General features: G+C 35.5%; 1 protein-coding gene across 4 annotated transcripts in view; it reads left to right on the top strand.

Moving 5' to 3' along the window:
* The first annotated feature begins 1,119 nt into the window (after window positions 1-1,119).
* The window catches only part of nr3c2 (nuclear receptor subfamily 3, group C, member 2), a 157,548-nt gene continuing 141,527 nt past the window's right edge, over window positions 1,120-17,140 (top strand). The window contains exons 1-2 of one of the 4 annotated variants that reach the window (XM_088633156.1): window positions 1,120-1,499; window positions 4,023-5,834. In XM_088633156.1, the coding sequence (XP_088489282.1) occupies window positions 4,039-5,834 (1,796 nt within the window). In that variant the 5' untranslated portion in view covers window positions 1,120-1,499; window positions 4,023-4,038. The other 3 variants (XM_088633159.1, XM_088633157.1, XM_088633158.1) reach the window with 3 other exon arrangements.

The raw sequence follows: 17,140 nt of genomic DNA, 5'->3' as shown, positions 1-17,140 counted from the left end.
ACAGATGTATAACATGTACAGTATAAAGAGGTTCATTATCTTCCTGCAATATGATTTGAGCTTCCTGATGGTGTTTTTTCTCCATCTTCAAATTGCTCCAATCCCCTGAGCGTATCTGAATTGACACATTAGCCAGGTCTGCTATTGCTTTTAGTGATATATTTCTGAATATCTATTTACTGTATGAACACGAGAGATTAGGCTGTTCCACCCACCTACAGTAGCTCAATTGTTTTCTGATAGCTAATTATTTTTTAAAAAAAATTCTTTTTCCATTTATCTGGATATGCCATCCAGCCATTTCTTGGAAGAGGCCAGGGTATTTGCTTCAACAACTTGTGGCAAACTCTCACAACGAAGGTTGATCTTTTTTTTGCCATAGCACAGTCCATGTAAGAAACATCCTTGTCTGTGAATACTGTACTCATTACTCTAATACTTAAGATATGAAAATCTACATGTTAGGCTAGTCCAACTAATGTGAACCCAACCTTTGCATCATTTTACAAGAAAAACTTTCAAAGGGAGGTACAGTAGATACTGTATGCATTTATAAATATGTTGATTTCACGATGGATACATGTGCTATGAGTACATCAATTCCGTATAATTCTTTTATACAGTCTGTCCCTAAATTTAAGCAGCTATTTTTCCTGAGATCCACTTTGTTCTTTGCATGTTTCATTATCAAAGGAATACATTATTTGTGAATGTGATAGTAGATAGTAGTAGTATATGTCGCACAAACTGTAAACCCACATTACCTGATAACGTAACAATGGATGAGTATAAAACATTTTTATTTATTTTTTCAAGATTACATCGTGACCCTCATGTGAAATTATGGCCAATTTGAACGTCCCACCGGGGGATACTTTCGCCGTGCAATACATTTTTACAAAAACGACGCCCCTTCCAACAGCTTGGTGTTTTATTCGTTCTTCCTTTCTTATTCGGGTTGGGTAAACTGATTCTCACCTGTTTAACGAGAAGCTCGGCGCGCTTGTAGTTCCAAAACCTCGCAGTAGCGTACCTGTCTGCAGTACCCTTTCCAGCGAGTTTATTTCCTCCGAGTTTGTATTGCACTCGTTGCAGTAGGAGGGTCCATGTGCACATAATGACGTCGCTTGGCAAGTCTGTCTGACTCGCTTGCTGTTTTTATCAGTTCTCTGCTGGAAAGCAAGAAAATCAGAAATCTTCAGTTCATTGGACAAAATGCAAAAATATCAAGGGAAGCTGTTTTAATCCTGGGTCTCAGTTTTGATGTTATATCACCGTTCTGCTGTTTTGGATTACGGCTAATGCTGGGATGTATACAACTGTATACTTCTGCGATTCAAGCTGTCATAACTGAAACTAGTGGATGCATGGAAAGAGTAAATAACAGTCGTTACACTGGGAATATTGGCAGGAGAAAAAATACTGACCTGCTTATTTTTTCCTGGCTTATTGCTGCCCAGCAACACAGCCACCTGACTAAGTTGGATGTCGTAATTAAGGTAAGGACGAGCAAAGAGCTGGACTGAGGGTGGTCGAGGCGAGACAGTTTGTACAGTAGGTAGCTTTACTGTATTTCAGGTTAATTTCAATACGCCAGAGTCAAGTTCAAACGAGCACAGTGACGAGCTTAACTATTTTTTTATTGAAAGGATGTTCGTTATCAAATTTTAGTATTGTAAAGAACAGCAGCTTTTAGGTAGAACCTTTTTAGCACGTACTGTATACAATTTGTAGAGACAAATCTTTTTCCAAAAGGATTGTTGATGTTAGTACTAGCCTTGGGATTATATAAAAGGCGAAACAGAATACAATTTTTATTTTTTTAAACGTCTTTTCTGAGGAAACGTATAAAGACGTTAAAATTCAGATACCTTTATTAATTTCGACATCTATATTTTATGTAGGATAATGACCGTTTTGAAAGAGGGGAAAGTGTGTGCCAGTCACGCGCTTTTAACATACTAAATTCTAACAATTTCATTTCATTCACAACAAGAAAAAAGTGTTCTGCGATATCACCAGATCTTAACTCTTTAAGCAGTTTAAGGTTGGTCAACTTTTTTTTTGTATTTTAGGACACAAACCGGAGTACTTAAAGACGAGAGAGGCATTATTAATCACACTTAAATGTGAAGATGTAATTTCTGTTGTATTTTTACCCATCATTAGATTATTGGTATTAGGTTTTCCAAAAAAGCAACAATGCAGTCCAGTGAAGTACTTTATAAAAACTTTGAATTCAAAGAAATTGCACATCAAAATTTTAATTTGGGAGTAAATAGCTTTTGCTTTACCGTTCAAATCTACCAAGTTAAAATTTTAGCATGGCTTGGGCAAAAAACCCAACACTTACAGTATAATAATCCTTTACACGTTTATATTTTACATGATAAAATGTCAGATATTACATTCGGGAATCATGTAACAAAACCCAGATGTGTATTTTAAAGTGTTGACATAAAATGTACGCAAACTTGTAAATAAGAAGTTCGAGATGCGATAACACAAAAGTGACAGCAACTCAGTAACTTTAGCCCTTGTTTCATAACTTCACTGTTGCCGACTCTTATTTATAAATGCATGTTTTCACGCCCACTGTTGAAATTTTAAATGTTTTTTTTTAAAGAAATGAAGCGAACAGTACTGTTGCCTTAAGAATATCAGTATTTTTTTAGTAGTGTCGCAGCAATGTTGTGGCTTTACGGCCCATAAAGAGGAGAATGACAGCAAAGCACAACCAATCCGTGGGTGGCGTGATGAAGTTTTCGTATCACAGTTAAGCTTTTTACCCAATGGCTGTAGCTAAGAGGTGGAGTGCCGAAGAGAGTGCTACAAAAAACATGTGATTCATTTTAAAGAGACAACGCTCTTTTTGCTGAGGAGTTTATATAATAAAAACGAGTTTCATTTAGCCGTGTTGCGTATCTTGCAATAAGGGATACATTTAACCATAAAGCATGCACGGTGATTTAAAATAACGTACTAAGATAAGAATTGGAATAATTCACTTTATGGGTGGGTAGGTGTGAACTACCCAACAACGCTATAGAGAGACTTATTTTTAAATAGGTTTAGCATTTAAAAGTATTAAACGTCACCAGTTCTTAGTCTATAGAGCAGTGTCGTACCCCGCCCCGTTCCTCCGCCCCTAAGAGTGAGCTCGGAAATTCCGCCGATGGCAATAGCTGTGTTAATTAACATTTAAAATGTTAAATGCCGCAGGGAGCTTAAATGCAGTTGTGTTTTAACACGCGCAGTACTCTTTAAAGTATCATAAAATATCACTTAATAGATTTTAGTTGTCTATTGATCGGTCCTTGAATATAGTGTGCACGTCTCTTTCTCTCGAAGATCTGTTTTCCAAAGGCAAGGGTCTGTCAGCTGGTACTCAAACCAATTTCTCCTTGAAGCGTGGTTGTGTCTGCATCGTAGTTACTCCCTGTAGGCGAAGGACAGGTTGCTGTACTTAAAGGGTTCTAGCTGAGGAAGCACTAGAGAGTTTCGAAAATTGAAACGGTTTCTTCAAAGAATACAGTACGTGCTTATGTGTACTAGATATTCTTAATTCCTGTTCCTTAAATCTCTGGTATCCCAGATTCCTTTTTTGTTTTTGTAACGAAAATATTTTGATAATTTTATTGGCTCACAACTATGATTGTAATTCTTTACTCATTCTTTATGTTTTAAATCAGATAACATCAATTTATTTAATAAAAAGTAAAACATAATTTGTAAGAAACCAATATCTTTTATTTATAACACTCTTAATAGAAAACATACTGTATATCTTGAGTTCATATAAAAATAACATTTGGATCTCTGTGGTTTGAATACAAGATTTTATTCCAGCAAACTCAGTTTGACTGTTACCTCAGTGGGTTGGACAAAATTCAGGAAGCATTGTGTTTGCAGACTTAATTTTAGTATGAAATTAAATAGAAATTTATCGCCAATATCACAGTCACGTACTGTATAAGAAATATAGAAATATTGAGCAGTCATTCATTATTTTAATCCTTTAGGTGTATCAATGATCCAATGGAGACCAGAAGATGCCAAAGGTTTTGTGAAGAAACAGACAGTGAGAAGAGATGGGTTCAAGTGCCTCACGCTATGGAGTACCACTGTGCATTGGAAAATAGCACTCAAACTGACAGCAGCACATTGACGACGATACTAAACAGTAGCTGTGCTCCAGACACAACAGACAACTTTAAGGATGGTTGTGGGAAAGAGCCGGAGCAGTCTCGGGCCTGCCTGAACCAGAATCAGCAGTTTATTTTCCCAGTTTCAAACAAAAATGTTAAGTTGGAGATGGATTCCAAGGAACTGTCCCAGACTGTGGCTGAGTCAATGGACTTGTACATGAATGCAGTGAGAGATGCGGACTATGGCTTTGGCCAGCAGAATGTACAAGGAGGTCAGGCCAGCCCTGGGAAACTGTATCCCAATAATGGACAACAGAGTGAGATTTATAAAAATGAGGAGCATCTGGGTTTATCAACTTTGAGCCCAAAATTGAAATCACTGGGTTCTTTAATCTCATCCTCTTACTCTGCAGTATCCAGATCATCTAATTTGTCTTCAGCAGAGTGTCCTGCTACCATCCCAGCCAGTTCCTCTGCTATGGCCCCGCCTATCTGTTGCAATTCACAAAACTCAAACTGCACAATGTCCAGCCCCGTTAATAACGTTCTTGCATCTGCAACCAGCAGCCCTTCAAACTTTGGTAATCCTTGTACGTCGGTTAGCAGCCCCATTAATCAAACCTGTGGTGGATCTAGTCTGGTTAATATTCATACCAGAAATTCTGCAGCCTGTAGTCCAACCAACACAAGCACTGTGGGTTCCCCACTTGCTAGTCCCCTTAACATAATGAGATCCCCGATTTCCAGTCCCAACAGCATGTGCAGTGTGAAATCTCCTTCATGTAGTGCTAACATGAGGTCTTCTGTATCAAGCCCTGGCAGTAACAATAATAATAACTATATGAGAGCCTCAATTTCTAGTCCTGCAGCTATCAAAAATATGACTGTCGCTAGTCCTTCTTACAGCTCTACAGGATTCCCTATCGCTAGTCCTGCTAGTGGACTGGGTCTTGTTCAGAATGACATCCACAGTCCAAATGAGAGAGACCAAGAGTTTAAATGTTTTGAATTTCCAAAAGTTGAAAAAACAGAGGGTGAAATCTATGATGTTGGCCTAGATCAGATGAATAGGGTGAAATATATAAAAAATGAACCACAACCAGGTTTGACTAACATGTGTCTGTTAACTGATAAGCCAGATGTTCCCAGTTCACCTTTTGCAACACAGATAAAAAGAGAAACAAACAAAGATGGAGCTTGTCTGAATCTTCACTATAATGGGCAGCAACACCCTTTAAATCATTTCTCTGTGTCAGAAACCACCTACTTGTCCTTAAGGGATAATGTAGATGAGTACAGCCTTTCTGGGATTTTGGGACCACCTGTTCCTTCGCTGAATGGCAATTATGAACTTGATGCGTTTCCTAACAGTGTCTTGCCTAAGGGGATTAAGCAAGAGCCTAATGATGGCAGCTTTTTCCAAGAGAATAATAACATGCCAGCATCGGCTATTGTGGGTGTTAATTCAGGTGGACATTCATTTCATTACCAGATTGGAGCGCAAGGAACAATGTCTTTTTCACGGCATGATGTGAGAGACCAGTCAAACCCCCTGTTAAATCTTATTTCTCCTGTTACGGCGTTAATGGAGACATGGAAATCACGACCTGGCCTGCCACAAAGCTCTCTGTCATCCAGAGGTGAAGGCTATCCAGGCCAAAGATGCATTCCAGAAAACATGTCAAGGTAAGACAAAAAACATACGACTGTAGTCTGATATTGTCAGTTGGATAGAAACAAGTGAGCTTGAGCCTCAAATGATCGACATGGGTAAACTACTGTACCTTATTAGAAAATGGTACAGTATATACTGTTCTTTTCTTATTAAGAACTACTGTACATTGCCAGATAATTTTCTTGCTGTTCATTTGAGTTCAGAGGTGAAGTCAGATTTGACTGAGTGATATTAGTTACTGTACTGTGATTGCTAGTTACTTTACTCTGTAAATTAGTATTAAGTAGTGACTACATTACTCATTAATCAAGTTTGTATGTTTTTATTTTACAAACTGAATATTACATTGAATCAATTTATAATTAAGAAACATCATAGCACATGTATTATTATCCTTTAATTTTGTTTAAAATATCATTTAAATACAGAATTAAAATGTGCAATATTGTATCATTATAAAAGAATAGTATTGGGAGTATGGTCAATTGTGGTTAGAAACAATTCTAAAATAAGACTTAATTACCGTAGTGAAACCATTACATACTATTCTAATGCGCCATTGGAAGCTGTTAAAATTATGGTTGACCGCTTGATTACTCTGTGGATTTATCAAGCTGAAAACAGTTGTTTGAGCTAAACATTAATCTGAAGGTCATATGCATTACCCTATAAAGAAGTTAATGATATGTTGCTTAGACACGTTCTTGCTCTATCTTTATAACCTTTTCTACTTTAGACTATGCAAATCATGATTTCACAATGAAAGTCTCAGGGAAGGACAAACCCCAATTTCCACCACTCACTGGATCCCTGGAGTATAAATAGAGGTCTTTGCTAAAACTCCACTAACATTCTCAGTGCCAGTACTGTAACCCATTGGCTCATCAAAGGAGAGATTTGGTTATCTCGTCCATAGGGCAGTTGGTCATCCTTCAAACCAACTAAGTTAAAACCAGACAAATCAATAAACACTCTGTGTTTTCTTGCAGTCTCCATACAGAGGTTGGTCTCTATCATCAGAGCTGATTAAAACTTACAGGATTTTGTAAATTATTTTTTTGTCAGTGAACATAGTTGACTTGCGTATGGTATGTGGGGCAAGTCATGGTGGTAAAGTAAGAAGCTAATATAACATAATTCTCTTTTACGAAGTAATCTGGTACATTCAGACTTCCATAATCAATTTTGTGACAAAGTCGTATGACAGATTTAGAAATATTTTAACTTATTGCACAATCTTAAATGGCTTTAAATATAAATATATAACAAACCTGCAAGATTATTTATTGGTAGCTGTTTAAAAATAAAATGTTGCTAATATTTTGTAATTATAGTCAGGTTTCTAGACTTGTGCATTGCTGTGTTTAATTTTGTAAGCCTCTATAACATTAATTAACCCTTTAACCTGTGAGTAACTTCTTTACTGATAAAACATTTGTTTGTTTTTTTCTCAAAATTCATTTTGTGATGGACTTTGACCGTCTTACTGTAGGGTGATGTTTATATTGTAGGTGTTTATTTTATTGCTTTTTTTGCACTGGACAATGGATACTCTGGCCTGGATACTATGCTACTGTGTAGCAGAGAGAAAAATCTGCCATATCTGGGTCATGTGTAATTGTGAAACTAGACTTGTGAAAGACTGGGAATACTTAGTCACAACATAACATAAATAATGTAAATAGTATGTTGCTTACTGTAACTGAAAGTCAAAGTTTACTTCTTATCAGAAGACAGCTAACATATTAAACTAGGTTTACATAGACAGAAGTATATACAGTAAATATCAAAAGGGATGGCAAAAGACCTTGTGCAGAGCAGAAAACCTTTTTATATGACCTGTTAATCATGAGACATTTAATTGTTCGTTATTAGTCACATGTTACTTATTGCCAAACAGATTAAATTAACTGTGGGTTGCTGGAACAGCTTCAGAAAAGACAACTCCATTTTTATTTTTATTCGTATTAAGTGAAGCCAATCTGGCAACTTATTACTTTGACACATTTATTTTTTTGAAGCCAGCCTTGGATGTCCTGGTTGCATTTTAAGTTCCAGTAGAATGTACTGAGATCCAAGAAACAAATCAAGCAGATGAAGTTCACAAAAAGTCCAAGCCAGGAAGGTCTATGTACAGTAGATTTTTCCTTGCAGTTAATGTAACCTGGGAAAACATTTGTTTATCTGAGTATGACTGAGCTTTAAAATATGAGTTTATTTTTGTTATAACTCACCATGGAAATGCTGCATTCTTTTAAAGTTTGAATGCTGAATGCTGCATAAAGTAATATTTTTCTAATCCTGTGTAGTGTAGTGTAGTGATGTCAGTTGCTTCATTGATTATTATGGAAATAAGAAAAGTTCAGGAACAAGGGAAAAGGGTTCTGTTTATTACTACCTTTGTTTTTCATAAATCTTTAATTTGGACTTTATGAGCAAACTATAGTAGGATGTCCATTGGAAAGAAATTTCACCATAATAAAAATTGTGTTGTATTATTGCCAAGAAACAGCATTTAGCTTTCAGTTAAAAGGAACTCCTCCCGTTTCTGGAAGCTGCTTAACATTGTTATGTGTAGTCGTGGCCACATTAGGGGTACAGTGTCTTTGAATTTTCAGACTGGGCACTGGCACTTTACTCAAATAAAAACTCAACCACAGCTGATTACAGTTAAAACTGGAACTGTAGAGCATGATATGAGCCAGTACTGTGCTACTGGATGGGATTTGTAAAGTAGAAACATATTTTGGTTTTATTCCAGGATTGTGAGCAAGCTAGAATGAACATGACCTAAATTCTGCAAAGATTACTGCAAACGTACCTTAGGAGAGTGTTAGCCTGACTTTACATAACACCATAAAGAGGTTTGAACTATAACCTTTGAAGATCAAAGAAATTCAGTTGATTTATACTATTGTAAAGAAGCAACTCTTATATTTTCTTTCAATTTAGTTGAAATGCAAATCAGCTTGTGTTGTAGAGTGATTAATCAAATACAAACTCTTTGTTAATCTCTGTAGGCAACATACAGTACATACTGTACAAGTAGTAAGATTCAGAGCATTGCAAATGTATTCAGACCCTTACTGTACATAGCTTTCATAGTTTGTTACTTTTAAAGCCTGCAGTCATGACACTTTGAAGTAGAATTTAATATTTGTTATACTGTAAACAACTTCACTCCAATTCAAAGCACAAAAAGTATAAAGAAGTAAATAAATAATATCAGAGAAAATTGAAAACTCTGTCTGGGAACTGTTAGTGTGGCAAACCTAAAATATTTTAGGTTCCTGAATCTTTCAAGCAAAGATTCAAACATAAAAACCAAATTGCTTTCAAAGCAGTTGAGGAATAATGTTGTATAAGGGCACAGATCAGGAGAAGGATATAAAAATATTTCAAAGTCCATTGAGCATGGCGAAGTTGATCATGAAGAAGTGAAAGGCACCCAAATCAGGCTGTCCCTCCAAACTGAGCATCCAGAGAAGTTGGAATCTGGTTAGGGATGCCACTGTCTGGTCAACATTGATTTTAAAGTCAATGTTGACCAGAACTAAAGAGTTCAGTAGGTGAGATGGGAGAAATGTCTCTGGGTCAACAATACCTAAGTTACTACACAAAGGGGGCTTGTAATTGGAAAGAAACATCTCAAGTCCTACAGGTACATGGGGTTTGTAACAAAGCACCTATGCAATCCTGAAAACATGTGGCAGAATGTTTTATGGCCGGAAAAGACCAAATTTGAATGTGTTGGTCTAAACTCAAAGTGTTTATTGCAAATACAGCATACTGCCTGCATCGCTCAAACAACCTAGTAGCATCCTACTGTCAGGGTGGTGCTGCATTATGTTATAGTTATGCTTTCTATCAGCAGGGTTTTGGAAGCTTGTCAAAAGTGATTTGAATATAGATGGAACAAAGTACAGGCACATTGTAAAGGAAAACTTGCTTCAGATCTTAAATTGAGACAAAAAATACACTTTTCAGTTGGACAGTGATCAAATGCACATGGCCGAATCTACATTGGAGTGGCTTAAGAACAAAAAGGGAAATGTTTTTGAATGGGACAGCCATTCAATCCTGTTGAGAATCTGTGGAAATATTTGAAAACTGCTGTCCATAAGCAATCCCCAAGTAATTTGAGAGAGCTTGAGCAAATGTGTGAAGAAGAATGAGCAGTAATTGCACCAGTGTGCAAAGATAGTAGAGGCTTACCCCAAAAAACTTGCAGCTGAAATTGTTGTCCATCAAAAATTGAATTTAGGGGACTGAATACTTATGCAATCAACATATTTGGGTTTTTTTTCTTTAGCTTTTGAGAACAGTTACTGTAACATACAGTATCTTACCCTTAGAAGTCTTCAGTTTGAGCTTACAGATTTAGATTAAAACAGTAAGCTTAAAAAAATGTAATGTGTTGGCATAATATTTTCATTTCACAAAATGGGGTATCATTGACCGACCTAGAGACTTACATACAGGCCTGTGAGTAGACAAAGCCTACCTTAGGCAGTGTGCATCTCTGGTAATCCTATTGCTTCCCTTCTTTAGTGAAGACAAGTTTTTGATACACTAGATTAAAACATCTGGAAAATGAACAATACAGAATATTATGGTAAAAACATCACAGGTCTCGGAGATGTTACATAAAAAGTGAATGTTAAATATAATTGTGTTAGAAGACAGAAGAGTCTTACATGCTTTTGGTTATTTTTTTATACTCTCTTGAGAGTGGTAGGTTAAAAGCGTCAGCTTCAGAAACATTGTTCATTCACACCTCAGCTTGGAGGCTGCCAAGTGCAGTTATCTCTAGCAGTCAGAAACAGTTCAAGGGGACAGTCTCATTTGCGCTTTCTATCCCCATATGAAATATCCATACTGCAGGGCTTTCCTTACTGGATTGAAGTTACATTTCATCAACAGGTTGATATTGGTGAATAAAATAAAAATCTTCACATCATAAGTGCTTTCTCTGTATTAGCAACCATTCAGATTTTTTAATACAGTTTAATTGATATTTCTGAATCTTAAACCTATGAAGTATTTTTTACCCTTTTTTATTATTTATGCATTTTAAAGAGTTTTCAGTGTGTTTTAGTGTATTTTTTAAAATATTGTTTTTTTATTCACTAAAGCGTATAAAACACAACACCCATCCTAAAAAATACCTACCCCATATCTATATTAATATCCATGCCTTCTAGACCTACTGAATTTGAAGATATTTTGTACAAAATATGTCAGCATTGTTTTATTGCTTTTGCATTTCATTGAGGTTTGTTACATATTTGTCTCATTTTAGTGTACATTTGTGTACACTAAATTACTGCTATTGTTTTTTGTCAATGCATAAAGTATTATGTTATGTACACACCATGTAAAACTGTGATACAATCTCTGTTCAGTACATTTAACAATATTTCACATAGAATGTATTTTACAAATCATTTACAATTGTATTTATTCTATTTTCTAATATTTTTAAGAAAAAAACCAAGCCTGTTGTCAGGACTAATTATTGTTTTAGCAGACTTTGTCCATAGTTGAGGAGAATGTCTGGTATTTCTGTTTTTACAGACAAAATTCCCCTTCCTAAAAAAAATGAAATCAGAAATTAGAAAGGAAAAAAAACTTGTAAAAAAGTCTGACCCACTTAAACTTTCTGTGGTTAAGGGTACCATATACTGTACATCAATAAACATTTTGAATCCATTTCACTTCCAGATTTTAAACATTATTACTCATGCTTACGAAATTCATATGGTATTAATGAGAATCTTTTTATATGTACATTGTTTGGAAATGTTACTGTACAAACAAAAACAATTGGATGTATCTGGGTTTGCACAGTAATTTTCTAGCTTTAAATTTAGTGTAGGTCTTCCTGAACTTTCTTCCTTGTATCTTTTAAGGTATGAAATTATTATAAGAGGTACACCTGCATTTCTGGCCATTGTTCTTGGTTCATGCCACTGCTTATGCACACTGTCATTTTGTAGGCAACAAAAATGTACTGTTCAGGAACCTCTTAGTCTTTTCAGAGCTGTCAGATTATTCCACAACCTCCATAATTTGTGAAATTACCATGTCATTCAATAGTTTGTCCAGTGGAATATCTGCTTTCTTTAGGAGAAAGCAAGTGAGAGATTTATATAACATCAGACCATTACAGTGGTACATAACATAACATAAACCACTTCCTTTGTTAATTTGTCTAAAGCAGGGGAGTTAGGATGAACTTTGAACTCAACTGGTACAGCCTGTTTCACAGTGACAGAAACTATGTTTAAACAAGAAAACATATTGAACACCTTTTTTCTATAATTCCATATCAGATGCACATACCTGTATTTATTATCTTGTTCCACTTTTTTCTTATGTGCCTTAATGGATTTTTTAAGATGCAAATATGTAGCTCTCATTATCTGTAAGAAGCTCATTGAGCAGATAGAAAGCAACTTGAATACAATGAATTTTAATCTGCTTCAGTTTCAATAATAATGTACTGTCTGAGAGAGCTTATTGGACTATGGTATTTTGACTTTCTTTCTGCATTTCTCAAATTCAAGCTAAAATAATGGATTGCAGGTCTTTTTACACATGAAAGAATACACTCTTTCTAACAAAGAGGTATTCATTGACGATCACTCAAAGGAAGCTTAAATTGCTGTTAAAAATGCAAAACAATAATCAGTCATTTTAAATAGTTTTTATTCTGCTAAGGTCTGTTGCTTGTTTAAAATCCCAGATTTTTTGGAAAGTTATCTGGCTTTGCAAAATGTGTTCTGTGCAAACATCTTTAATAGGTGACCAGCGGTTATTGATGTGTGTTTGAATCTAATGATTCAACATACGTTTTTTTGCATCCATAATAAGGAAAAAGTTAGTTATCTTGATTTATACTTCATTATTGAGATAGAAACATTTAAACCATTTAAATTTTTGTATGCAGATCACTGAGAAGGTCATGCTGATAAGTGTTTGATGATAGAAAACAAGTGAGAGCAGTAGAGCATTTTGTACAAGTTTCAGTCTAGGAGACTGAATCGCTTCTTGAAAAATCATCATTATAATTGTGAAATCCATTTGAATTTAAGTATCTCCCTTATTTGTGCTTCTAGCATTTCTTTGCTGGCTGTCATAAACAAAGTTGACATGAGTACTTTTTAGTATTTCTAGCTCCAGTTGTTGTCAGGTCTAACTTTTGATATCAAACAGTGATTTTACAGCACTGCTTGATCTAGGTAGAAGCAAAAATGTCTGGAATAAGCTACCCAGGTGTATTGTACAAGCAATACCCAGACATCTTTTAAGAAACAGCTGGATGAGTTCCTGCAATCAAAAGACCACAATCAGGGGTATCAGCCATGTGGCCTGTGGGCCCAGTTCAACCCTGAGGCTTGTTTATTACGCTTGTGTCTTTCCCTGAGGTTCCTTGTCCAATCACAATGCCCCTGTTTGATGTTGACAGAGGTCCAGTTTGTCAGGGGTGTGGGAAAAAAACCTGTATACACATTTCCTCTAAACTCCTCTTCCAAATTATGGAGCAGCCTGAGCCACTGCTCTGACTGAAACTCTACCTGGTAGACTTTTTGATCTCTATTACAAAATTATATTTAGTAATAAGGGCATTGTGATTGTCTATTGAATAAGTGAAAAAAAGAATTTCTAGTGGTTCAAGAGAAGTGAAGAAATCAATATTCTTTCATAGAATTGAATGGAACGCTGATAAGTTTGAAGTGTGCAACAGGAGGCTGTTGCCAGCAGATTGTATATTTGGTTTCCCCAGGTAATAACACTAAAGCTTTGCTAATTCCGAAACGAGAGAAGCTGCTTTTTTAGTCCTGCAGTTTACCAGTAGATGTGCATATACATCCCTTTGTTGGTTTACACAGGGATGGGTATATTTGTCAAAAACTTTAATTCACTTCAGGTCTTACAGCAATGGACATTCTTTTCTTATTTACTTTTTGTTTTTGCTTTTGCAACACTCAAAGCTCTTGCATGTTTTGCTGACATGTTATTAAAACTAAGGAGGAATAATGTTAGATATGAAGGGAAACAGCTTTAATGAAGCTAAAATTATTTGGTACAGTAAAACACAGATATTACACCTTTTGCTGTAGTAAAAATTTGTCAATGGAGCGTTCGTACAGTGGGTGCGTATAGCTCAGCATTTACGTTTTTGAGTTCTTGAATTATATCCTCTTCAACAGAATGGAGATTCATGCAGTGTACAATAATCACAGTTAATAGTGCAAAAAATAGCGTAGAAGGTATCTAGTGAAGAAGCAGTGACTGATATTTGCGTTTTGAATGGATGCACCTCACTGTAAAATGAATACAGAAAGTGCAAAAAAAAACTTGGAAACAATATTATGCATGTATCTGTATGTAGGTTTTGCCTAGCATTTCAATAATTTCTCGTTTGTATGGCATGTTTGAAGTACTTCTAAATCAAATCTGACCTGTCATACAAATTTAGTTTGCTACCCCTAGGCTAGATGCTCTGAATGGACTTCTCTCTTTGAGCTTCCAGACTGTATGTTTTTTATGAGATGTAAAAATAATAGAGAAGGGGAATTCTAGTACATAAAAAAAATCAAACTGAAACAATACCAAACCTCAATTCAGAACATATTGTGTCATTGTAAATTACTTGTGTGCTACATAATTGTTCTTTAATTCCACATTGCCGCTGTCAAACATCACTCCTCTCAGTACAGCCTCCAGAGCCACATTAGATGCCTTTCCCTGGTCCAAAAAGATCATGCCTATTACAGTGTCAACATCCATATGGAAACACTTTGGATTGGAAACGTCAGGAGATGAAAGCAGTCTTAAAAATCAGTAGATGGCAATATTGTGCATTCAGAAATTTATCTTGGGACCCTCATCCTTGATTGTTAAATAACTATCTTTAACTAGGGTGTGAGGTGTGTATAAATATAAGATTCATAACTCTCTAATATCTGTCTCATCTGTCTTTAAACTTTATTTAAATCATTTATCTTTCTACCTGTATTTTTACCTACTCTTTCTAAGTTGTTTGTATTTTAGACATACAAATATGTTTTGTACGTAAATCGACGTGGTAAAGTAGCTCCCCGATTTCAGCAGCTGCCTCATCTCAGCTTCAGTGCATGTACAGATTTTCACAACATTTCATAAATAATGAATTGTAGTAAACCTAGGCGAATGTGTTATTTTTTTATGAAAGCTAATTTCTGTTCTGCCTGGCTAATAGGTAATCTAAAAGCCAATTTCCAGTTAACACCACACTTGTTGCAGACAGGGACCCAGTCACTCAAATAGCACAAAATTATACTGCATGTAAAATGAAATCACATTCATATGACAAAAAGGTTGTTGACTCAATTTTAGTCATCCTAGTGCTGAAGAAATAATGAAAGCCCAAGTTAATATGGCTGAAAGTCAGGTCCACGGATCTCCAATCAGGACTCTTCTGTCGGGTCAGTGAAATGTTGATACACTGTTTTATTTCTTTAATGTTTATTCTCAAACCCTTCAATACATCATCTTACATTAACATAAAGATAAAAGCTTTTGTCCTAAAAGCACAAATAACAGAGTGAGTGGAATTTTTGTCTACCATGTTTCTACAAGTATTTCAAATGTAAATTGGGCAATGTTTTTAATTAAAAGTGGCTGTCCCCTGCCAAAACAATGTAGGAATCTGGATCACAGGCATCTCGCACCTGAACATCTATGTTTTCTGTGAAAGAAATACCAGTGATACGTATCTGTGAAAAAGGGCATATTTAAAAACGCACAGTTTGTCCCTGTGATCATTTCTGGCTCAAATATGTCCTCTTCTATTACCTGAGAACTTCAAAATCTAAGGACAGAAGTTGTGTTTCTTAACACAACTAGGGTGTTAGCCAATGTAGTAGCCTTGTAGTAGCCCACTAGGGTGGCCATTTAGCTGTGTAATCCTCTTCAATTTGTAGTGATACAGTAGATCATATCTGATCAAAATGGAGTGTTAAACCTTTCGTAAAATAATATGGGATTTTAATAAATAAAACTCACCATTATAATACAACTTAATTAACCTATTCATTTATTTAAAGTATGGTGCAATTCTGTCTTCCTTTATCTCTCTTTTTCCACTTTTGATCCAGTTCCATATACTAATGTGTACAGACTCTGTTTGACCCAAAGGTAATTTTGAGTACTGTTGGCTTTCACTTTGGGATTGTAAAATATGGATGGAAAAATCCACTATAATAAACTTAAAATAAATTGTGGAAATAAAATCTATTTAAATGCTTAGAGACTGGGAATACTTGACTACACCTAGATTGGATGCTAGTCTATCACAAGATTACTTCCAGGGACATAATTGTGCGTTAGATGTTCAGAGTACCAACCACTACTAGGTACAGCAAAGTATTGGAGTTACTGTATGTAGCAGCCTTGACTAGGTTTTTGCATGCTTGCTGTAATATATATACTATATAAGTATATGTACTGTACATATACACATACATTTATACAATTACTGATTTTAAAAAACAACCATATTTTTATTGTAACAAATTTACAGATACAGTTGTTAAGTGCCCTGTGATGGACTGACGTCTCATTCAAAGTGTATCCTATGTTGCACCCATTGCTTTGTGGGTTAGGCACCAGATCCCTTGTGACCCTGAATTGGACTAAGTGGTTAGAAAATGGATGGATGGGTTATTGCTAAGATGTTCTGTAACCTTATTTGTAACAACACAGGTATTCTGTGAAGGTAAAATTTGACTGATTGTTTAGAAATGTTATGGCCATTGCAACTCTTACAGCAGTCACTCTAGACTCAAGTACCATATGGAGTGTGACAAAATTGAAACTTCTATTCTGACTTCTATTAATGTAAAGTTATGGGAATAATTATTAGAACTAAGGTAGAGGATCACATTTGTGGAAGTAACGTCCTAGGGAATAGTCAATGTGGATTTAAAACTTGATAGTGTTGTTTGAACAAGCAACAACTTTAATGGACACATACAGTACAGAGCATTTGATGTGGTTTATTTTGATTTTCAAAAGGCCTTTGCTAAAGTTCCCATAAAGGATTAATCCTCTCATTACAGACATTTAGATTGCTTAAAAATACAGATATACTGTACATGTAGGGTGAATGTTCACATTAGAGTACTACAGAGAAATAGGACTCTTGCTCTTTCTAGTTTATATCAGTAAATACTGTAGATTCTGGTATATACAGTATAGTAAACTAGTCAAGTTTGCAGATAATACCTGATTAGGACTATTAGCTATCAATGTAATAGTAGGAAATGAA

This window comes from Lepisosteus platostomus, chromosome 1 (genome assembly GCF_059453375.1).
Source record: "Lepisosteus platostomus isolate fLepPlt1 chromosome 1, fLepPlt1.hap1, whole genome shotgun sequence".
NCBI lineage: Eukaryota > Metazoa > Chordata > Actinopteri > Semionotiformes > Lepisosteidae > Lepisosteus > Lepisosteus platostomus.
This window is presented reverse-complemented; position numbering and strand designations above follow the sequence as displayed.